At 42.0% G+C, this 24,551-nt stretch overlaps 1 protein-coding gene across 1 annotated transcript in view; it reads right to left on the bottom strand.

Moving 5' to 3' along the window:
* The window catches only part of DNAH8 (dynein axonemal heavy chain 8), a 127,896-nt gene that overhangs the window by 53,000 nt on the left and 50,345 nt on the right, over positions 1–24,551 (bottom strand). The window contains exons 38-58 of the mRNA XM_035110511.3: positions 23,965–24,189; positions 23,250–23,422; positions 22,685–22,863; positions 21,131–21,318; positions 20,313–20,399; positions 20,070–20,177; positions 18,751–18,885; positions 16,671–16,832; positions 15,332–15,578; positions 11,184–11,425; positions 10,943–11,083; positions 10,474–10,711; positions 8,842–8,984; positions 7,951–8,085; positions 7,462–7,584; positions 6,723–6,936; positions 5,750–5,859; positions 4,478–4,641; positions 3,944–4,136; positions 2,110–2,232; positions 505–635 (exon numbers count right to left, since the gene is read on the bottom strand). Coding sequence (XP_034966402.3) covers positions 505–635; positions 2,110–2,232; positions 3,944–4,136; positions 4,478–4,641; positions 5,750–5,859; positions 6,723–6,936; positions 7,462–7,584; positions 7,951–8,085; positions 8,842–8,984; positions 10,474–10,711; positions 10,943–11,083; positions 11,184–11,425; positions 15,332–15,578; positions 16,671–16,832; positions 18,751–18,885; positions 20,070–20,177; positions 20,313–20,399; positions 21,131–21,318; positions 22,685–22,863; positions 23,250–23,422; positions 23,965–24,189 — 3,461 coding nt within the window. The remainder of the gene's footprint in view (positions 1–504; positions 636–2,109; positions 2,233–3,943; positions 4,137–4,477; positions 4,642–5,749; positions 5,860–6,722; positions 6,937–7,461; positions 7,585–7,950; positions 8,086–8,841; positions 8,985–10,473; positions 10,712–10,942; positions 11,084–11,183; positions 11,426–15,331; positions 15,579–16,670; positions 16,833–18,750; positions 18,886–20,069; positions 20,178–20,312; positions 20,400–21,130; positions 21,319–22,684; positions 22,864–23,249; positions 23,423–23,964; positions 24,190–24,551) is intronic.

Raw genomic sequence — 24,551 nt, 5'->3', positions numbered from 1 at the left:
GATTCAAACCGCTGACCTTCTGATCAGCAAGCCCTAGACTCTGTGCTTTAACCCACAGCGCCACCTGGCCGGTAATTGTACCGGTAATTGCCGTAATTGTAAGCACTCCCTCCTTCTACTGTGCCACCCTGCTTGTACTATCCACACTGCCTTTAGAGTGGCATACCATGGGGCATGGAGGGGTAAAATGAAAACACCAACACATGCAGGGGAACTTTTGGAGTCAAACCATTATCTCAACATCACCAATCTCTTCAGTAATTGATGAATTTTGATACAGCTTTGTTGAGCACAAAATTGTCCACATTATATCCTCCTTGACCATAGGATCAGTGACATCATGAACACATGAATATGCCAGGCTATCTTTATGATGGCCATCTAGCCATGAATCTCATCTTCTATATTCTCATATCATGGTGTATATATACAAGCATAGCTTCTAATTATATAGGGGAAACAGCACTTCATCAACCACTTATTTTAAATATTTTTTTCTCTCACCGCGTTAAGGTTATCTGAAATATTTTATATCCAGCTATAAAAGAGGCTAGCCTGGAAAGACTCTGTTTTCCGGAACCACCAACTCCTACAAGTAAAGCGTTTCCACATGCTGTACGAATTATTCGTGAAATCTGCATTACACACAAAAGGGGGGGGTGATCTACTTAATAAGTTATGCAAAGTCAACAAAGTTAAATAATTATCCAAAAATATTTTTAAAAAAGAGCCATCCAATGGTGCCTAGTTTAATGAATCTTCCCAACATTCTTGATTCCATATCCGTCTCCACCAATACATACGGTAGATGGCAACATATTTTAATATGCCGTGTAATTTTTTTTTGGGGGGGGGATATCCAATGACAACAGATTTCTCTCTTATATGGTGCTTCCATAGTTTTTTTAAAAGGAGCATCAACTGGATTTTATAGGTAATCAGCCAATGTCCTTCTTCAAATACCTCCTCCTTCAAAGGTGAAGCTTTCATCTTCAAGGCTTTTCCAGTTACAAAATGCCCTTTCCAGAGCAGTACAGCTGATCACAATTTTGTTTTGTTTTCAGTTCCTTGCAAAAACTCTCCCCCCCCATTCACCCACACTTTTGAAAATTGTTTTACTACCTTTACTACCTTTAAACTATCTGACTATAACATTATTCTTCTACCTGTTGCTTGTTTTATTTGTTTTTGTTGTCTGCTTGTTGCTTTCAATTTTTGAAAAATGTCTCGAGACACTCATTAAAGGAAGGGCGCCATCCTAACCCTAGACTCACTGGGATGAGCAAATTAGGATGTGGTGGATTCCCAACTCACCAGGCTAGTTTCTGGCTTAAGACCCAACTCGGCCACATGTATGCTGACCCAAATCCCTCATCCCAGCTCACTTGGGGCTTGGACAGTTGAGCTGAACTTGATGGCTCTTAAACCATGAATGAAGGGCATTCCAGGGGAATAGCATGGGCAGGACCAAAGGTGGCGATTTAGGCTGAACCCTAAACCCATTCAGCTCAGTCACATGAGCTGGTCACCTGGTGTAAGTTAAGCAGGCAAAAGGATGGTGTAACACAAACTGGATTCTAAAAGCTTGTTTCTCCACTGCCAACAGTAGTTCCGCTCCTGAATGGAGTTTGGATCTGGTGTAACTATATGCTCTATGCTATGTGCTGACTTAATCTAAAATGGCATGATTTTTGCTGGCTCCCCATATTTAGGATTGCTTCCGAAGGGAGCAGTCTTATGCCCCACTGCTGAAAAGGAAGGTCCTCCATTGGTGTAACCGGAGACCTTCCTGGTGTTGCGGCAAAATGCTCCAATGCTGCTCCACCAGTGATGGGTCCAGAAATGGGAATTTTGGCAGTCATGGATATGAGGGTTTCTATGCCCCCCCCACTGTCATTCTACCAGCATGCCCTAGCTGTGGAGTAGTAAATTCCTTCTCACTGGAGTGACTCAATGGAAGGAGTGCGGCAGGCTAAAAGGGAAAATAAAGCCACCATTCCCATCTTTTTTTCCTGGCTGTGAGCTGGTAGTTGCTCTGTCACGACTCCCCCTTCCCCCACTAGTGCAGGAAATAAAATGAAGACTATAACTTTAAATAAGCATTCAGACCTTAACAAGATGTGTTATAGCGTCTTTAAAAAACACCAAATCAAGGAATCCACCTCTAACAGCTTCGTTATACTGCTTCTGGTAGCTCTGCAGCTTGTCAGATAAGAATTCAAGAGATGGAATCTAAAAAGGAAGAAAATAAGGATAGCTTTTCCCTCTAAAAAAATAGTTTCAATAAATTAATGTATAAGCATTTTTTTAAAAAATATGAATAAAAGAAAGTCATATGTCTTTGAAAAATGTCCTTAAGGGTTTACCAAACTGATTTTTTTATTATTCTGTTCACAGATCATATCCTAGAAATGATATGATATCAACTTATTCTTCTCAAGACAGGATTTGTCAAAACAAATTTCAGTGAGGTGTAGGTATCTGTATTCCCTAGGACTGACTTAACTCGTGGGCAGTTCCGTATCTGAGAAGTGTTTATGTTGTATATTCCACTAATGGCGGGCTATTTAGCCCAAGCAGTAGCTGCATATAACAGTGGATTGCCTCTAGATTTAGTTTTCTAATTCTTTTGTATGATAATTTCTAATACACACACCCTGCTCCGCAACTGGGTTTGGCACCTGCTCCTGCAGACAACTGCTGCAATAGGTTCAACTTCCTGCAGCCATAATTATGAAAATAATGTTTGTTCATTGTGTTAATCAAACACAAATGAATATGAAAAGCTACCAGTCACCCTCAAGCTCGTGATCTGTTTTTGATGTGGCTCCCAGTGCCTTGCCTATCCTGATCTACAATATTCTGCTATCTACCATATTCTCCAATATAGAGCACCAGTTTTACTCAATTTATTTAATAAAAAAATTCCTTCCAGTAGCACCTTAGAGACCAACTAAGTTTGTTATTGGTATGAGCTTTTGTGTGCATGCACGATACCAATGGCACACAAAAGCCCATACCAATAACAAACTTAGTTGGTCTCTAAGGTGCTACTGGAAGGAATTTTTTTATTTTGTTTCGACTACAGCAGACCAACACGGCTACCTATCTCAATTTATTTAGTTTGACTTATACCCCACTTTTCAACAAGAGTCTTTAAAACAGGTAAAAACCTGTTACAAAATGCAACAAAAACACCCAGAACCACATGCTACAAAATGAAACAACCAGCCTCACAGGGAAGGAGCTAACATGTCCCCATATTCTTCCCCACAGGGCAACTGTTGTAAGTTGGTTTAAGTGGGGCAGGTGGGCAATACTCTGACTGGAGCATCCCCCGGCATTGTCTTTGCCTGTGTCCCACAACGTCTTCTTCATTTCAGCAGGGCAGTTGGTGTCTGTTGGCCCTATGTGGGTGCAGGAGGAAAAAGTCTGAGTGCAGGAAGCCCCGGTGTTGCCCCTGCCTGCCTTCCTCACCCTTGTTGCATTCCATTACAGGCAAATAAAAACAGCAGCATAATACGTCTTTCTCGTCCCCACCCCACATCTCATCCAGTTCCAACTCTGAATTTCCTCTAGCAATAATCCACAATATTAGCAACATTTGGGATTATTTATAGTCAAGATTAGGGAACATTTTTCAGCCCAAAAGCTGCATTCCCTCATGGTCAGCCTTCCACAGTCCAAAGGCATTCAGTTCAAGTACATTCATATTGTTGAGCCGGCTAAAGCACTCAAGGAGAGGACACAGCAGGGCCAGTAAGTGAGGGGCATGGCCTGTGGACAGTCTTTGGGGACAGAGAGGCTTGGAGGCCTGCATTTGATCCTGGGGCCTGAGAGTCCCCATGCCAGTCCTTGTACAGGTATCCATTACTGTATAGATCTGAGCATGCTATTGTTGGAATCCAATAAAGGAGGGGTTTGGAATTAAGTAAATAAATACCAATTCATAAATTTTTGGTGCTTCAAACACAAAATCTTCAGGCTCTTCACCAGTTGGCTCAGGCATATCCCGTAAAAAATCAACAAGATATGGTTCTTCTTCAATTATTGGTACCAGTTCTGAATCCACATGTTCTTCAATAACTCTAGAAAAGTTTCTTTCAAACCATGCTTCATCTTCTTCACAAACAAATCTAGAAGACAAAATTCAGGTACGATGAATGGAAAATTTCCGCTGTAGAAGAGTGAAAAGATGGCTAAAGATCTGTGGGGGTGGGGGTGTCCCTCAGCTGTGGATTAGATCTACTATATATTTTGGGAAATTGTTTCTCTGCTCGTCTTCTATAGGTTCAGCAGCCTCTTGAGATATTGTCACCAAACTCAGCACAAGGGTTCCCAAGGTGGGGGTGAAAGACTTCATCACAGCTTGGGTGCCGGGAGCCATTTTGAATCAAGATTGTAGAACACAATGTCACACTGGCATGACTTCATCTCAGTGTTTGTAATTCTTAAGTAAATAATATAATAATCATACCTGTCAGCAATTACTCTTGTGCATTCATGTTTAAATAGTGACAGGAGAGTCCTGAGGTCCGTACATTCTTCTGATTTTATAGTTAACATTCCTTGCCAAATTCTGGAAAGATCTCTCAGATTGAAGATGTAATGAAATTTGGATGGTGTGGGCAACATTTTTACCTAAAGCAAAAGCATGTGAACAGGCATAAAAAAAATAAACGGGGCCTGCACTGAGGTCTACAGGTTTGTTTTGTTTTTTAAATGGCAAACCTCATAAGTGCAGTGAAGGGATTTTATTTCATTGTATTATGGATCTCACATTTCCTTCCATTACCTCATGGTGGCATACATGAGTGGGGATTTGAACCCTAGTCTCCAGGGTCTTAGTACAACACTATAACCACTACACCACAATGGGTGTCCAACTACCAAACATCAATGAGCCAGAGGCACTTAGAATCTTGAGCTGTGACAGGATCTAGCAGAGTTCTCCTCACCTCTGCATTCACAGGATAAACGATACCTGGAGCATTGATCCTTCTGGCAGGGACTAAGAAATGAAGCCAGCAATAAAGACTATGAACATGCACTTGTTTATGTAACAGAAAGGACCACTTGTGTCCCTCCATGTGCTGTTCAACTCCAGCATTCACCAGCCCTAGCCAGCATGGCCAATAGTTGGGATGATGTGAGCTGGAATCCAGCAACACCTAGAAAGTGAAAAGTTGTTCATGCATTTGGGCAAATCTGAAGTTTCCCTTGGGTGATTCCATGCAGAGTGTGGGACAATTTCTTCATGAGTTTCAGACGACTAAGAAGTTCAAAGCAGCCCTACAACACTCACACTAAAAACAAACAAAGTAAGAGAGTGGCTTGAATGGAAACTGCCTGCCTCTTTGATGGTGGTTGATGGGAATTTTGAGGTCAAGAATTCCAATTCAATATGCAAATTCAAGTTTTGCAACCATAATTTCCTATTAAAATGTGATTAAAAGAAATGACTAAATATTAGCTCCAGGCTGTATGTTATTTTCAGTGTTGATTCCTGCATTGCAGAGGGTTGAACTACATGACTCTTGGGGTCCCTTCCAACTCTACAATTCTATGATCTGCTCATCTAGAACCAAGAATGGATGCATGGGTAGTTTCTTCCCCAGTCAACTCTATTCCTTCCAACAATGGAAACCTTACAGAACCTATACATTATAAGCAATATATGAGCAGATTTTAATCCTGTGTTAAACCCATAAATAGGGAATATTTTTCAAATAATTATGTTAATCTTTACCTTAGTCCACTGCCACAAGATTCTGCCTGCTGACACTAATTTTGGTATCATTTCACATATTTCAGGCTTGAAATGTCTACATGAATGAAAGTATCCACAGCCAATTATCCCTGAAAAATAACGGTATATTGATAAGTTACAGGTAGGTAGCCGTGTTGGTCTGAGTCAAAGCAAAATAAAAAAATTCCTTCAGTAGCACCTTAAAGACCAACTAAGTTTTTATTTTGGTATGAGCTTTTGTGTGCATGCACACTTCTTCAGATACACTTGAAACCAAAGAGAGTTATTCTATACTTCAAGGCTGGGAGGATCAGCTCTCGCCCCCATCCATTACTTAGTGGTATGACGATCTCACTGCCCTGTCTACTTTTGAGCATAAATCTCACAATCACAGATCTCATTTTGATACCTATTTGAGCACATAAATATATGTAGAAATTGTTTGTATACATGAAATTAGATAGATAGCTTTGAGGTGTTTCATAGGAAGCAACAGAGGACAAACAAATATGTTATGAACACTCCAGTGCTCCTATCTTGAAGAATGCAGCATAAAACCTATACAACAAATAAGTAAGTTATTACTTTTCTGTTTGCCTAGGCATTCACATGATTTTATACAGAATGGCATCTATATCATGTCTGTGATTCTTGGTTGTTGTTGTTTTTTTAAAAAAAGTCATTGCTTTTTAGAATCTCTGTTGCTTTAAGAAAGAGGGAAAAGAATTTACATTCTACACAGGGGCAACCTAGACAATTACTTTATTTTTCCATGTATAAGACAAGGTTTTTTCCCTTAAAAATAATGTCAAAAATTAGGGGGCATATTATACACGGATGCATCTTCCCCCCATTTTCTTAAATTTTGAGTTGCCAAAAATAGGGGGTGTCTTATACATGGAGGTGTCTTATAGATGGAAAAATACGGTAATATAAAATGAATTCAATTTGAAATAACTAGAAAAATATATACCAAAGATTTTGTCTATGGATGCATTGGTTGGCAGAGTGCAGTTAAAAACCGTAAACTGCCTTTTTAAGCGCTGTGGGATATCATTTCGACCGCCTCCTGGGTGAATCATTGCTGCTATTAACTGCACATCAACAATCGTAGTAAAATCTCCAGGTTTATCCAAACTGTACATTCCTTCCATTTCCATCATCTGCCTCACTATTTCATTTGTTACCTATGGAATTAATAGAAGAAATGTTAACCATTCATTGAAAATAAAATACCAGAGATACAACCCTGCTAATTCAACCAAATAATTTGTTACTTTATTCTAGACATAGGGTGCAGTATGAAATAAGCTACGCTTGATGATGTCTAAGCTTTTGTCCTATATAAATCAATAAAATTTACATGGTGCTTAAATTTCTGTGAGCTGAATCAGGCCATGTCACATCTGAGGTGGTCAATTTTAGCAAAAAATGCTAACAGTTCATATACATCAAGGCTCTGGGCTAGGTTTGGGGAGACTGTTCCTGGGCGTTGGGGCTTCCTCCTGGGGACACTGGGCTAGGTTGACTTGGGCACTCCGAAGAGCTACCAATTTTTTCCCTTTTTTGATCTCTATGCCATGGAAGGCATGGAACATGCATCCTTTGATGTGCCCTTTCCCCAAGGTCACGGTACACCAGACTTTTACTGATGACATTACAGAGAGAAGTAGTACTTAGCGATATTACTATGCACAATTTTATAACTCTACCTGATCTCCCCATTCGTTAATAATGGGCATGTTAATATCATCAATGAATATTGTCATTTTTCTGCCGTTTGGCGGTCCATAGGTACTTCCCATCCGTTTGTCCACATAACTTTCTATTGTCCTCTTAACAATTAAACAACACAAAAAGAGGGGGAAATATGTAAGTCATCGCCAAAGTAGTTTACAAATCCTTGTTTGTTTTAAAAAAACATTCTTAAAATGTGTTTTCCAATCTATGTACCGTAAGTTCTCAGAAAAGTTCCCAAATAACTTGGGAGCATGAATATTGTTGGAACTTGGTGTTAAAAACAGAGGACGAGATCAGGGTTTACATTCATTCATTCATTCATTCATTCATTCATTCTTATCTGTTTTCCCCCTCCCCTCAAAACCAGGGCTCAAGGCAGCTACACTTAAGAATATTGCAAAGCATTTCAAATATTTCCGCAAGTACATCATGTAGAACTGATTATCAAACCTACAGCTTACCTGAAACATTCCAGGTTCTGTTGCTGAGGAAAAGTTTAAAGATTTTGATAAATGTTCTTCAGGGTCGTACTTTTTTAAATAACCTTTAATCATTACAGTCTTTGCTGTTCCTTGTTCACCAATAAGCAACACTGCCTGCAACAACGTTATGACAATTTATTATCAGGCTTGTATAATAAAGCTAATTCACTGCACAAAAATGGTTCGATACAGAATTTTTTATATAATTATGTTGGTTTTCTTTCTAATCTACTATTTACTTTCACATTCTATTCAGGCTTCAGCCCTTACCAAAATATAAATGGCAAAAATCAATACATTTTTATGGGAAAGGAAAGGGGAAGGAAAGACACCACAATCCCTTTGCTCATTGCTAAATCATTGCTAAATCATCATTCAGTTAGGATTGGATCTGGGCATTTTCAATTGAGAGCTGTGAATGCTTAAATTTTATTTATTTATTGTTGCTGCTGCAAAAATTGGGGGTGGGGTTAAGTTGGGGGGGAACTGCTTGAGGGGAGGGCAAATCTGCACACCAAACCTTAGCCACCCCTGCCCTATAAATCGTTGTTTGGAGTTAGACCTATATTGAGCAAAAGGCCACATATTCAATAGGGATTTTCCAGTCCCTTCCTCCCTGCTGCAAACCCCAGAATAGTCACTGCTGAAGTTAGGAGACGGCAGTTAGGAGATGGCATGAGATGGGTCACAGGGGCTGCATTAGGACGGGGTTTCTTTCTTTTCTTAATCAAGCAGAGGCACATTTTCTGTGTCCACAATAGTCTGTGTTGTTGTTAATCATAGACACAAAAGGATATGATATATAATAAAGTAGTTTGGGCATAAAAAGACATTACCTACTCACACTTTGCAAAGAAAATATGCACTTACTTTGTGTTGTTTTGCTATGGTATCCATTAAAAACTGTGTTCTGACATTGTCAACATTTGGAACCAGAATAGATGCATATTCAGGAACACTGTCTGTTGGATAAACATATTCCTGAACTTTTCTATTCCAATGATCCCAGTCACCTGGAAGTAGCAAAATAATGGTGGAAGAGCTCTAATTATTTCCCTTCTTTTACCAGCAACTCCACAGGACTTCCTAGGGGACAAGGGATGACATAGAACCCATTGGACCTATTCTACATGGGATCAAAAGCCTTGGTGAATTAAAAGAAGCCAACATCTTTTCTCATATTATTATGCTCAGTCACATGAATTTCCAGAGTACAGGTAGGTAGCCGTGTTGGTCTGGGTCGAAGTAAATTTCCAGAGTGTTATCGCATAGGTAATTTTGAGTCACTGGTGGATTCAGAATAAAGTTCATTCTGCTCTGTAGTGATCGCTGTAAGGAAGACTGGCAAGAAATAAGAGGAAAGCTTTACACTCCCTAATTCTGCTTCTTTTAGGAAAGAAGTCTTAACAATCAAAACTCAGCCAATAGTGAGCTGAGCTCATCCATCAAACACTAAAGCCCTATTCAGGCATTCAGATTACTTAAGGTAAAGGTAAAGGGACCCCTGACCATTAGGTCCAGTCGTGACCGACTCTGGGGTTGCGCGCTCATCTCGCATTATTGGCCGAGGGAGCCGGCGTATAGCTTCCAGGTCATGTGGCCAGCGTGACAAAGCCGCTTCTGGCAAACCAGAGCAGCACATGGAAACGCCGTTTACCTTCCCGCTGTAGCGGTTCCTATTTATCTACTTGCATTTTGACGTGCTTTTGAACTGCTAGGTTGGCAGGAGCTGGGACCGAGCAACGGGAGCTCACCCCGTCACAGGGATTCGAACCGCCAACCTTCTGATCAGCAAGCTTTAGGCTCAGTGGTTTAACCACAGCGCCACCTGTGTAAGATTACTTACATGTAAATAATTGCATGCACACACAGAAAAGAGAGGGAGCAGGTTTATACTGCCAATCTCCCCCCCTCCCCACCTCAAGCACATAATCTTGCCCTCTTTACAGCCCTTTGTGAGTGAGAAGGCCAAGGTCTGAAGCAGGTGAGTGAGAAGGCCAAGGTCTGAAATGATGCAGAGGAATCTGCAAGCTTCTGTCAAAATTCTGTTATGTTTCAGAGAGGAGAAAGAATTTTGGAAGAGTTGAAACTCAGAGCACTAGCAGTAGCCACCATTTTATTTATTTACTGATTTCAGTTGTGTTTCGGGGAAATCAAAATGACCTCCCCCTGTTGCTGCCACCTCTCACTGATGCAGAGGAGTTCTGTTCCTGGCCCCCGCATGCACCAGCAGAGTGCACATAAGCTCACCCCACCCTCGTCCGGGTCCAAAAGGACCTGCACATCGGCAGTCACGCGCCAATTGGACACGCCTGTACAGAACCACCATCTCACCTGGACTGTATTTCAGTTCATTAGTTCTCATTCATTATTACATCATCATTATGGCCAAATATAAATGCCTTTCTTTGGAAGTTTAGCAACATGCTGGAAAGAACATCTCCAGTACTGGAGGTTTGTGCACTTAATTACTAAAGAGCATTGCACTGCTTTTTCACTTACCATAATCGGCAACGTAGTACTCATACATTGTCTCTGAAGCACCTTTAGGAATTGGTGGCAAATCTATTTTGCTTTCATGGCTTCTTAAAAAGGCTTCCAGCTTTTCCCTGCTTTCCAGTTCTAAGAGGGAACCTAAACTCCACATCAGGCCAAACACAAATAATTTGTGAAGATGTGCCAAGCATGCAATACCACCTTCTTCCTTTGATGGTATCAAGCCTTCCAAAAGATTGATGGACTGGAAATATTTTTAAAAGGAAGAAAATGTTACACAATGTTTAACTTTCTTAATCAAACTTAAATACAAATTTCACTTAAATTTCACTTCATCTCCAAGAAAAACTGCAATTTTATATCTATGCTTCTTAATGTTTTCCAAAAGATTGTCAGGAAGCAATATTTCTATGCTTATTTCTTTAGAGGCAACCATACATTGCTGTATGAACAACTGAGACAACAGTAACTATACCTGCATGATATAGTTGCATTCTAGAAGCTCCATTTTTGGCCAAAGGTTTAATTTCATGTATGTATATGCGTCTTCAAACACTTTATCATATAAGCCTAGCAGCACATCAGCTTCTTGTGTAGTACGAGTCTTTAGCCAACCCTGTAAAAATGTCAGAAAAACAGTTTACATTTTTAAAAACAAAACAAAACAAAAAACCCACATATTTAAAAGAAAAAGTGATCACCCTGCAAAAGTGTACCTGCAATATTGGTCTCCAGCTTAGTGCAGAAGAACTGATATACACCATGCCCATTCTAGAAACTGTAGCAGGAGATGCATTTTCAATATTGTGAACTTCAAAGAGCAACTTGCAAGTAGGAGACATTGGAATTCGATCACCATTTGCTAAAGTGAGAGTCTTATTATCATCTAGCACTGAATTCAGATTCTCAATCCAAATTGCATCTACTGGGCCATCTAAAACCAGAAAAATATTCTCGCCTGGAAACAAAGAGATATGGCTGAAATATGGAGGCTAACATTGAATAATGACGACAACAATTACAGGGAAGGTGCTTGTTGTTTAGATATTGAGGCGCATCAAAATGTGATTGTTATGTACTGAGCTGAATCCTAGAACAATAGGATTCAGAATCAGCGGGAGCTACCCAATCCAACTCCAGGTGGAAGTGAATCCGCAACCTGATTGGCCTGCTGGAGCAGCCAATCAGGCGGCTGGCAGAAGTGAATCTGCTACCTGATTGGCCTGTAGGAGCAGCCAATCAGGCTGCAGGCAGAAGTCAATCCACAATATAATTGGCCCACAGGTGTAGCCCTGAAGTAGCCAATCACGCAAGGCCCATTGTGTAAATAATGTATATAAGCAGATGGTTTTGGGAAAAGAGCCATTCGTCTTCTCTTCTTCTCCTTGATGAATATGAGCTGAATAAAGAGCATGAAATTCACTCTCGACTCCGAGTATATTTCACTGGCGACGAAGGTGGGATCCTGATGAGCTGACCGCCACCACGCACTGCACCGCAGCACCGCCACCTGCTGCACCGCTGCATCGCACCGTGCATCCAGGCTTCAGCTCCAGGACCCAAGGAACCCAGAATGGCAACCAACAGCAGCTTCTTGCCATTCAAACCAGCATCAGGAGACTGGGAAGGGTACGCCGCCCGTTTCAACTTCCTCCTGCAAGCGAAAGAAGTCACCAACGATGCCATGAAGAGGGCGACATTCTTCAGCGTCTGTGGAGAGGAGACGTTTGAAATCGCCCGGGCTCTCCTTGCACCTAGAGATGTCGCTACCGTCTCTTACAAAACAATAATGGAACGGCTGAAGGAGCACTTTTCACCACAGCCCTCGGTGGTAGCTTGCCGAAATGCCTTCTATGCAAAGCGGCAAGCCCCGGGGGAAACCATAACTGGGTTTGTGACCTCCCTCCGCCAAGCCGCCCGGTTATGCAACTTCTCAGAGTTGGAGAACATGCTTCGTGACCGCCTCGTCGGTGGCCTGAGGGACGAGATGTTGCAACGACGCCTCTACGCCAAAAAAGATTCCAGATTGCTCTGGAGGAAGCCCTGGCAACCGAAGCCGCCGAGAGGTCAACGCAAGAGGCACGACCGGCCCCGCCATCCCAACCGAGGGTCTACCACGAAGACCTCACCGACGAATCCGAATCTGACAGGGAGGAAGTACACCGAGTACAGCGGCGCACTCAAGCAGCACACACACCACAGCAGCCTCGACGAGAAGGAGGGAACTGTGCAAGCTGCGGGGAGAACCACGAGAGGAGGACCTGTCGTTTCCGCAACGCAGAGTGCAGGCAGTGCAGAAAATTGGGACACATCGCCCGGGTGTGTCGGGCTCGACTCACCCGTCGACAAGCATCAGATGACCGACCCAGGAGCCCCAGGTCACACGGCACCATGCACCAAGGCAACTCGACGGAGATCACGGACTACCAGGTATTCCAGTTGCCCCATCCCAGCACAGAGAAAATTTATATAGAGGTACAGATAGAGGGAGCCCCATGCCGCATGGAGCTGGACACGGGTTCAACTCTATCCATAATCTCGGCCCGAACATTAAGGGAACTGTGCCCTAATGGGGGTCCCAAACTAAGGCCGGCCCCATTCACCCTCCGGGACTTCCAGAAACGTAAGGTCCCTACAATGGGGGTGGGGACCTTCAGGGTGCAATATCGAGGGCGAAAGCAACAATTGGACTTGCTGGTAGTTAAGGGCCCCTATGTTAGCTTACTGGGACTGGCATGGTTTGGACCTCTGGGGCTAGCCGTTACCGGGGTGAACCGCACTAGCTTACAAGTGGACGTGGACGCCATATGCAAAGAGTTTCCAGGGGTTTTCGATGGGGCATTGGGACGATATACAGGACCCCCCCATTGCCCTACAGCTAGACCCCGCTGTACGACCCATCAGGCACAAGGCCCGCCGGGTCCCGTTCGCCCTGAAACCCCGCATAGACGAGGAATTGGACCGGCTCGTGGAGCAAGGAGTGCTGGAGCCGGTGCCCAACGCCCCCTGGGAAACTCCAATTGTCACACCCGTCAAGCCTAACGGTTCGGTCCGCATCTGTGCAGACTACAAATGCACCATAAACAAGGCTCTCACGGCCCATGCATACCCAGTGCCAGTGGTCAGCCATGTCCTCGCCACCCTGGCTGGGTCAAAAATCTTTGGCAAACTGGACTTGGCCCAAGCGTATCAACAGTTGCCTGTGGACGAAGCCACAGCAGAGGCTCAGACGATTGTGACGCACAGAGGGGCATTCAGAGTAAAGCGGCTGCAATTTGGCGTTAGCGTGGCACCAGGCATATTCCAGAATCTAATGGACTCTCTCCTTAAAGGGATTCCTGGCGTCACCCCCTTCTTCGATGATGTACTGATCGCCGGGCCCACACCAGAGGAATTTGAGGACCGCCTCCGCTCCGTCCTGCACCGTTTCCAGACGGCGGGCCTCAAGGTGAAGCGGGAAAAGTGTTTACTGGGAGTGCCGCAGGTGGACTTTCTGGGATTTAAGGTGGACGCAGAAGGGGTCCATCCAACCGGTGACAAGGTACGGGCCATTTGTGAGGCCCCAGCGCCCAAGAGCAAGCCCGAACTTCAGTCATTCTTGGGACTATTGAACTTTTACCATGCCTTCCTTCCCCATAAGGCAGCGGTAGCGGAGCCCCTACACAGACTCCTAGATAAAAGGGCCCCTTGGGTGTGGGGCCAGCGACAAAGGGCCGCATTCCAGGCAGTCAAGGACTTGCTCGTCTCGAGGTCCCAAGGGGACAGCAGGGCAGTGAGGCCTGTAGAGCGAGAGGGGTGGGCAGGGGAAGCAGAAGCAGTAGGCACAGAGGGGCGCCCCGAGGCTGGAAGGACACCGGAACCAGAGTCACAACCTAGTGGTTCAGTGGCGCCAGACCAGACAGCCCCGGCACAGCCAGCAGCCTCGGAACACGAGCCAGAACCAGAACCCCTGACCAAGGAACACCCCAGGCCACAACGCACACGGAGGCGGCCAGCAGACCTTGGGGACTACGAATGCAACTTCCCGGGCAGGACTGGAACTTAGAGGGGAGGGGTGTTATGTACTGAGCTGAATCCTAGAACAATAGGATTCAGAATCAGCGGGAGCTACCCAATCCAACTCCAGGTGGAAGTGAATCCGCAACCTGATTGGCCTGCTGGAGTTAGATTGGGTAGCTCCCGCTGATTCTGAATCCTATTGTTCTAGGATTCAGCTCAGTACATAACAGTGATTATCTCACCTGCTATCTGAAATGGCATAGCTCAGCGAAGGCTACACCACTGAGTGTTCCAATTGTGAGTTCCAGTTCTTAATTTAAGGCTGCACTGCACATCTTTAAGCGCTATAGAAATCAATGTGTCTCAACCCTTAAATTGAAATATATTTGCAGCATTGTCTCCATGAAATTTCACTAGACATTTTTTTAAGAGTAGTATCCAATGATGTAACTCCATTAGGATTTCAGTTTTCACAGTGTAACCTCTCCTCTCCCCTCCTCTCCTCTCATGCACCCCCCACTGTCTCCAAACCTGCTCTGGTGGGCAGGGGAAATTTCCAGAACAGAATTACAGGACATGAAGAAAGAGAGGAGAGGGAGGGAAAATTCCATTGCACACCCAGAACTCCTTGTGCTAGTAGAACTACTTGGTTGGATACTGCCCTAAGATTATTGCAGTTTTATATTAAATGAATATATGGTTTCTCAAGTTATCTTAATTACTTACTCAAGTTATCTGAATTATCTTTACTAGAACAGAGACCAATTAGTGCAGCTGCAAACAGAAGATCCTTTTCAGCGGTACGCTGAGAGATGATAATCACGTTCCCATATGCACTATATAGAACACAGTATAGCTGGCATACCCTTTTTAGCCTTAAGCGTTTTTCTCCACAGTGTGGAAAAGATTCCATCTGTCCAGTCATTTGTTGCTGTATCCAGTTTACCAAACATCTGAGGCGCAGTAATAGCTTTTGGGTTCATACGCATTTCTCTGTGAGGATATCCACATTCCGTCATTGCCCTCATCAACATAGTTATAACAGTTGTTTTCCCAGATCCACTTGGCCCAAGTGTCATCAACCCATGGCGTACTTTGGAAGTTTCATACAACTAAAACAGGGAGGGAGAAAAAAGTGTGGCCAAATCAGAAATAACCATTAGGATTATCTGTGTTCTTAATGAGCTTGTTTTCCTAAGCACTTCCTCCTGAGCAGGTCCCCGGTGCAAAGCAGGGAGGGAATGGGTACGTTTACCCGGGACTAGGCAAGGCAATTGCCACGAGAAAAGCAATTAAGGTTAAATCTAGGTAGTGCTTGGGGACATTTATACAAACTTCATTCTCTGTATCTGTATGTGGTGTATCTAGATCAGGCATCCCCAAACTTCAGCCCTCCAGATGTTTTGGACTACAATTCCCATCTTCCCTGACCACTGGTCCTGTTAGCTAGAGATCATGGGAGTTGTAGGCCAAAACATCGGGAGGGCCGCAGTTTGGGGATGCCTGCTCTAGATCTTACAAGAGATTTTAAGATTTGCTGAAGTCAATTAGAAACTGCATTGGTAGAGAACATTTTGAACAATGAGCTGTTGGCTTGGGCACCAGGCCCTCCTCCAGAACAGAGAGGGAAAGGAAGAGAAAGGATGGCACTGCTGGTCCTGATAATGGATATATATATATATCACTGAGAGAGAGAGAGAGAGAGAGAGAGAGAGAGAGAGAGAGAGAGAGAGAGAGAGAGAGAGAGAGAGAGAGAGATGCTATTGCCATCAAATAACAGGCAGTATACATCAATACCATGAAAAATATGCAAGGTTCCCTGTGGAACATCCTCCCTTCAGATGTCAAGGAGACAGAGAACTACACAACGTTTAGAAGACATCTGAAGGCAGCCTGTATCATAAAGTTTTAAAATGTTTGATGTTTTATTATGTTTTTATATATGCTGTAAGCTGCCCAGAGCGGCTGGGACAACCTAGCCAGAAGGGTGTGGTATCATCATCATCATCATCATCATCATCACTGCTTCTGGATAATAATGTACAACTATATGCACACCACAAGTTACAGAATGTGATACTTGGGTTGTTATTAGAGGCAAGGAGGGATCCTCTGAGACAGCTTGAATGTGGAAAATGTGATTTAGAGCAAAAATCCACATCTGTAGGTTCTGCAGTTTAAGTTTACGAGGCATACCATAATACCTGGACAAGCTTAAGATTCCAAGGTGGATGGTTAATCAGTCCTGCCTCTTCAACCTGATTTGCAACGGCTGCCTGAAGGTCAACATATGTATTGCTGTCCAATACCAACCCCGGAAAGAGATCGTTTATAAGACTAAGAAAAAGGGGTTCATCTTCATCTACCTGGAAAAACAAACAAATAATAAATTATGGATTTGTAGAGATGGTCACTGATCCAGATAAAATTAGTCATGCCTCCCAATGAAAGAAATAGGACTTGCATTGGTTATGAAAAACTACTTCCACTGAATTCAATGGGTTTTAAGAATTATTCATTTGCTTTAGGTTGTGTTCTCTAGGCTCTGTTTCAGACAAATCTAGTAGCCAAATTATAGCACAATAGAATATGCATATACTCTATGAGAACCACCATATTTCTACAAAGGTATACAATAAACTAGCTAAATTTCTCATGAGTGCCATAGCAGTGGAAAGCCTGCTGACAGCTTAGAATAAGTGTGGGGTTTTTTTCTCGGGGTACGCAGGGGTACGCATATCCCTGAACATTCTGTGATTCTAAGTTTGGCCTCACTGAGGGGCAGTATTTCAATATGAGTAGGAAAATAAGAGTACCCCTAAACATTTTTTAGAAAAAAAGCACTGCATAGAATTGCAGAGCAGAAATCTTTCACCCAACGTGGGGCTCGAACCCATGACCCTGAGATTAATGGGTCTCATGCTCTACCAGTTGAGCTATCTTTAAAGGGTATACAGTAGAAATTGGAGTTCTTGGTAAAGTCCAGAAATAAACAGTAAATTGCAAGAACTCAGGCCAGAAGAAAAATGGATTTCAAATATATCTCCACAAGGTTTTATTTGTGTGATGAAGAGTTCAAATAGGAATCAATCCCAGTATAGTAGGCAAATAAAAATAAACTCCAGTAAAAATCAGGACAAGGCCCTGTTTCGACAATTCTTCATCAGCTGGAATATTGAAAAATGAATCTAAAAATAATTCTCCTTATAACAAAAATTCGTTCAGATCTCTAAACATAAAGTTTTATCATATGTAAAAGACAGCGAATATGTTTAAATGAACATTACAGGTATATCTATGAATAACTAACCTTACATCAAAATTACATTCTGTTTTCTAAATAAAGAGTTGAATTGCTTATAATGTACAAAGATATTTGAAATCCATCTGTAAAAGGTATGCCTACAACTGTCCACAAAAAGTATTGGGGCTCTCCAATGTGGATCAATACCACACGCTGGGGCTGGGGAGCAACAAGGCACTTTAACCTTTTATTCCCCATGCAACTTTCCTGCTGAAAATTGATTGCTGTTTGCCCTGAGGGTACTATTTGCACCAGGAACAGCTAGCAGCTTTGGGGTCCAATTTTCAGTGAGTAAAAAGCATGGTGAGCAAAGGGTTAAACTCCGTCCCCTTCTCTTTGTCCCTCTGTCTCTCCCTGCAGTGCACTGCGGTCTCAAACAGCACAAAGAGCCCCTACAGCTACCTTCTGTAAAAGAAATAAAGCAATAGAGTTTCACTCTTAATGACGCAAGACACACAGGAGCTTGCCTTATATTGAGTAAGGCCAATGGTCCGTCTAGCTCAGTATTGTCTGCACTGACTGGCAGCAACTCACCAGGATTTCAAACAGGGCTGTCTCCCAGCCCTACCTGGAGAAGATGCTGGGGACTAAACCTGGAACTTCATTCATGCACAGCAGATGCTCTGCTACTGAGCTACAGCTCTCCCCCTGAATTAGTCTTTTTTATTTGACTGCTTACAAAATTCAAAAGGCTATTTAAATAACAGAATAACTACAATCAGTGTTCACGAAAGTGCTTATAGAAAAGGGTTCATGTGCTTCTGTTCTTCTTTTATTTATAAACTCAGTTCTGTCTAGTAGCTGTACAGAGTGCAGCCTCTTATACTCAATGAATGCGCGCCATGCCTAAAGATTTTAAATTAGTTTTAGAACATCAGGAATATTTGAAACACATCTGAAACAACAGCAGTAAGAGGAAGAATACGTAGTAGCCACATTGTAAAGTGTCCTCTGAAAATCTTCAATGGATGGGTTCTTACCAGTTTAGAGAGGTTCATGTCCCTTAGTCCTCTCATGACAGTACTCATTTCGCTGTCGTCGGGCCTTGCCCTTTTCTGAGATCCAAGAGTCCTCAACACTGAAAGGATATTTCTCAACCCAAAGTCATAGTGAACCTAAAAATGAAAGCGACAAATGCTACAAACAGTAACATGGCCAGAACAGTGTGCTGAGCCATAATATTTCTAAAATGCAAAAACTCAAAATCCTAACCAGAGAAATTAAGAGAATGCACCAGAGCATTTTATTGTAATACTGTATACCAGGCATCCCCAAACTGTGGCCCTCCAGATGTTTTGGCCTACAACTCCCATGATCCCTAGCTAACCGGACCAGTGGTCAGGGAAGATGGGAATTGTAGTCCAAAACATCTGGAAGGCTGAAGTTTGGGGATGCCTGCTGTATACTGTATATTGTACAGTGGTACCTCGCAAGACGAATGCCTCACACAACGAAAAACTCGCTAGACGAAAGCGCCTAGCGAGTCTTTGTTGCCTCGCAAGACGAAGCTTTCTATGGCTGCATCTCGCAAGATGGTTTATTTATTTTTTGCCGCTTTTTTTTTTTTGGCCGTCTGCCGTTTGTTTCTGCAAGACGAAAATTTTCGTAAGACGGAACGAATTATTTTCATCTTGCGAGGTACCACTATATACTGTATAATGTAATGAACTGTATGTTCATTGAGAAAAGACAAATTTTGTCTGTGAAAAGTATATAAAACAAAAGCAAGAGGAACACCCTGTGGTGAAAGGGGGCAACCAAACTCTCTGAGGAAGGTCCCCACCAGGGCATGCTCTGAGAAAACCTGGGGAAGTTCTGAGCACCTCTGGGGCTGGAGGCAGCAACAGAGCTGACCATATAGAATATTGCTTTCCATCCCTGAACATATGGTCCAGAGATAATGTGGAGTGCAATGGTCACTCAGATGGTCACCTATGGTTTATCAAAGAGCAAATACTTTACAAATCCTGAAGGCACAAAACTTAATCACTACAATATCACATACGATGGTCGTATCTGGGTATAATCCTGAGGCGGGTCCAGGAAGCCTAGGACATGAAGAATGTTAGCCATCACAGACCAGCTCTGGTCAGAGAAGTGGCAGCCAGCAAATAAGTCCCTTTGCAGAAATAGGCCATGGCAGTTAATGAAATATGCCCTGGCCCCTTCAAAGGTTTTTAGGTCAGGCTAACAAGTAAGAATTCTGGGAAACTAAGAGGTCCTGTTTCGCTACTCTTTGTTACCTATGTACCACTCATTGGTCTACGGTTACTGCACTATATTGGTGATGCAATATTACCTGCTTAGTAAGCTGCTCTTCACAAAGCTTATAAAGAACAAAGAATTTCTGAGCCAATATGACATTCTCAATAAAGCCACAGCTTGCAAGTTTCACTCTCATGATTATCTGGAAAAGAATAGCACATTATTAAGAATTTTATTAATATTAGAGTATTTTACATAAAAGAAAGAGCAATGCATTTATTTATTTTCTAAAGGTATGCAGCTGAGAGATATGTTGCCTAAGAGTGATAAATAGTACCTGTCTATCTGGAACCATCATTGCAACAGTTCTGAATTGAATTTTGAGGTTTTCTGGAAGCTCCTGGCGTCCAGCATACCCAGGATTCTGCAAATAAACACAGAATTTAGGGTAATTTTGTTCAGAGTATTTGGCATATGTCTCAACTTTTGTGCACAATTGTGATTTATGACATGCATCTTTATCCTCTTGATTTATTATCAAGATTTGCGTCTTGCCCTTCACCCTAAGATCACAAGGAAAATTTCCACAGGAGAAGAACAAATTATTATAAACCAAACATGGAATATAAATATAAATTTGAGATAGCTATAGCTATAGAGATAGATACAGCTATACCTATATAGATATACAGTATGTGGCTTTTTTCAGCTGGAACTCAGTTCTGGCACCTCTCAGGTGGGCACCATTGCCATTATAAGAGAGAGGGGAGACATTCGTGGTGAGTTCTGGCACCTCTTTTTCTAGAAAAATAGTGCACTCTGTGTGTGTGTGTGTGTGTGTGTGTGTGTGTGTGTGTGTGAGTGAGTGTGTATACACCCACCCACCGGTATATATATTCCTCATCTACCTTCCTGCTTTCTATATCTTCTCACCTGAGAAGTTCTGGAGAAATCAAAGGTTTCCCACAATTTCATGACATTTCTGTTTATCCTAATTAAGGTATTATAAATTTAATGTTTTCAAATATATTGCTCTGTTAGACAAAGTAATTAACCACAAAGGTGATTTATTTTCAAGTATATTGCAAAACAAAAATATGATTGATTTTCTCTCATCAATAAATTAAAAATGTGTACTTATCGTAATAAATTTACCATTGTCAGAAAAATTCCAAACTCTGGGTTTAAATCTACAACATCTCCATCGGAAAATATGAACTGTTTTTTCCTTTCTTTTCTTGCTGTCAAAATGATATAAATTTGTTGAGCTGCTACTGACAACACCGGTAATTCAATTCTGTTAAATTCATCAAAGCATCCCCAGGAGCCAGACTGTGCAAGTCCTGAAAGAGGAAAATGATTTATTTATTTATTTATTTTACCCTGATTATATCCTTTCTGTGGTTAAAATTTTCACTCTTCTATGTTGCCTGGGCAAGATCTCTCTTCCAGAGCTATACGCAGAGAGGAAACCTCAAAAGACTGCTTCTGGGTATGTAGTGATGTTGTAGAAAAGTGACGGCAAACCATCTGCTGGCGTCACCCACTGTCAGCATGTATTTGGAAGGCCATTTGTATGGTGTCTGCAAGCAACCACGCTTGCTCAAACATACCGTTTAAAATGTTAACTTTCCCCAATATATACACATACATACACCTGTCAAAGACATGAATGGGAAGGAAAGAATGTGTGCACTCACCAAGAGCTTATATTATATTGTATTATTGTAACTATTTGTTTTATTACTGTGGAACTTCCAAAAAAAAGCATTTGTAAAAATCAAAAGAAAAATTAAAAATAATAAGTTGCATTACTGAAATAAATGCACATTTCGACGATATTCTAATTTTCCGAGTTTCACCTGTACATGCCTGATTCAGAAGTAAATCCCATTGAATTCAAAGATATTGGCAGCCCAATCCTGCACATGTTTACTCAAAAGTAAGTGCCACTAAATTCAAGTGGGCTTGCTCCCAAGTAAATTCTTGAATCAAATCTCTTTCCTTTGATTCCTCTTTGCTGCATTCAGACTGTAAGCTCCACAGGGCAGGAACATTGCAGCTCCATCAACGTCTACTCAAGAATTACCACCGAGTTCAATGAGACTTACTCTCATATAAGTGGGTATAGGATTTGAATTTTGTTCTTATATTCCAATTTCACCATTTTAAAAACACACAGCTTTCAGTGAGAAAGACTGGTAAGCACTTAACTCCAGATGCTGCTGAACTATGTATTTTGCGGTTTTATATTCTGATTTTAGCCTGTGAACTGCCCTGAGACCTGCAGGTATAGGGTGGTATATAAATTTAATAAATAAATAAACTACAGCTCCCACAATTGCTGATCATTGGCCATATTGGCTGAGGCTCAAGGGGGCGCAGAATAGGGAAGCGGTTTCAGAAGCAGGGTTGGGAGGGTAAAAAGAGGGCTTGGAAGTTGCATAGGGTAGAAAGGAGAAGGTCTAAGGAGTTTCCATGGGGTGGGGAGTGAAGGCTTGGTGAACAGCATGAGCAGGGGGGCAGAATCCCCCTTGTATCACCATAATTATAGTTCCCTAACAATTTGTCCAAACACTGGCTTTGTCAGGTACTGTGACAGATAGCAACTACAGCATCTGATGAGCCTATATCGAACACCAGTGGTGCACTGAATGCTGTTAAATTCCATTACTCATTTTCAATATGTCCAAGAAAGCCAGGCCTTACCTTTGAAAATACGTCCCAGTCCTCTGAAATCCATTTGATCTGAGCAGTTAAATACTACTACGTATTTCCCCAAAGCTTTCCCCATGTCTTTCGTTGTTTCTGTTTTGCCGGTTCCAGCAGGTCCTGCTGGAGCTCCTCCCATGTTCATTCCCAAAGCCTGAGCTAAAGTAATGTAGCATCTGTAAATGTAAATCCAGATCACGGCAGTGTAGAATAAGGATGCGTACGAATACAAGGCAACTGAACCTCACTCTACATTTTGAACTTGGGTAACGCACAAGCCCCCATTCAGCAGCAGTGGCAAAAGGATCAGGTCCCCACTATGGAGCTCAAAGATTCTCAGACTCTGCAAGCCTATGATAGGTCCCTTGCAGTAGGAGGGAGGGGAGAAGGTCAGAGAAATGCAAGAGTGCTGCTCTGCCCTTACTTCCACACTGCTGGCAAGAGGCTGGCAGAGTTTTGGATGTGGTAGTCCAACTGCCTTCAATTCTCCATCGCCTTGACCATTTTGGGTTGCTATTATTATTAAATTATAGATAATATGCAATGAATCCACTCTTCCTACCTGTCTGTTAATGGTGTTATAACCAGCCGATCTGTGCATCCCAGAAATTCATTTTGATAAACAAAATCAACATCCGTAATCGACACCAATGTTTGATCGAGATCTTCTTTAAAATAAAATCTGGACTGCTTCAACCACTCAAAATCAGTCACCGATTTTATATGCATTTTAACCTTAAAAAAGAAACATTAATTATAACAGTACAGAAGTATAATTCACTTGGTGAATGAAAAAGTTACTCTATTAAAATTATTCCCGCTGCTATTTTCTCTCCTAATACTCATCTCTAGTAATAAAGAGCATTTTTTGTTCTGATTTTTTTTTGTCACCATACCTTTTCTACTTTTGTATATTGATTTATTCTGTTGTTTTCATTCTCTATTTCTCTCCCAACCAAGGCCTTAATGACTTACTGGGCAGCACTTCTTCAATTAAGTATTCAGCTTTGGGCTAAATATGTATAGGTTTAGCTGTCCTGTGGTGGATGTTTAAGAAACAGTGCATGTTAACTGCTTACATCTAACCATGGCCCAATTACTCTTCAGAGGAGAAAAATATAAGGGAGCTCTAGCAACTGTCTTTCACCTCCTTCTTGGAGACTGTGATTCTCTCACACAATCCCGGCCAGGCCAAACATTGATATTGGATGCATAGCAAAACTTGATAAGTTAGACAAGAACTACATTAAAGATCTCAGCTAACATTTATACTTTACCAAGTCATCAAATATATCACGCTGGTGCACATGAATAGTAATGAGGGTTTCAAACTTCACTCTGTCAAACTTTGTAAGATCATGAGTTGTCTGGCCAATAAGTGTATTCAGAATATCCAGAAATTTCTGATTTGTTACTGACATTATTTTCCTATCATCTTTTGCGTTGGTTAATGCTTCTTCTGAATCGTGTGTCCACAGCATCTGAATTCCCAGCAACCCTACCTATAATAAATTTAACAAATAAAATGTGTGCATGAATATTTATAGTGCATTCCAATTTATAACTAATAGGCCACCAGCTCATACTTTTAAACTATAATTTAGAGTGATTAACTAGAATGATTAACAAATGCGGTTTTGATGTGGATTTTCCTTTGGAAGCGGGAAGTAAATCAGGAAGTTTCAAGGGTCCTCTTCTCTATCATCATTTTCACATACATTCCGTGAAGTCCATAAGCAGCCCTGTAAATTCCTTTACCATATTGCCATAGTGAAGCACAGAGACAATTAATAATATTTTATTTAGAAACCCTCAAAGGTAAAACAGTTATGGTTGCTGTTCTTTATGTCACAAGTATGACTCT

The sequence above is a fragment of the Zootoca vivipara genome, chromosome 3 (genome assembly GCF_965207765.1).
Source record: "Zootoca vivipara chromosome 3, rZooViv2.hap1.1, whole genome shotgun sequence".
In the NCBI taxonomy this organism is placed as follows: Eukaryota; Metazoa; Chordata; class Lepidosauria; order Squamata; family Lacertidae; genus Zootoca; species Zootoca vivipara.
Note: the sequence above shows the minus strand (reverse complement) of the source record. Positions and strands in the feature narration are given on the sequence as shown.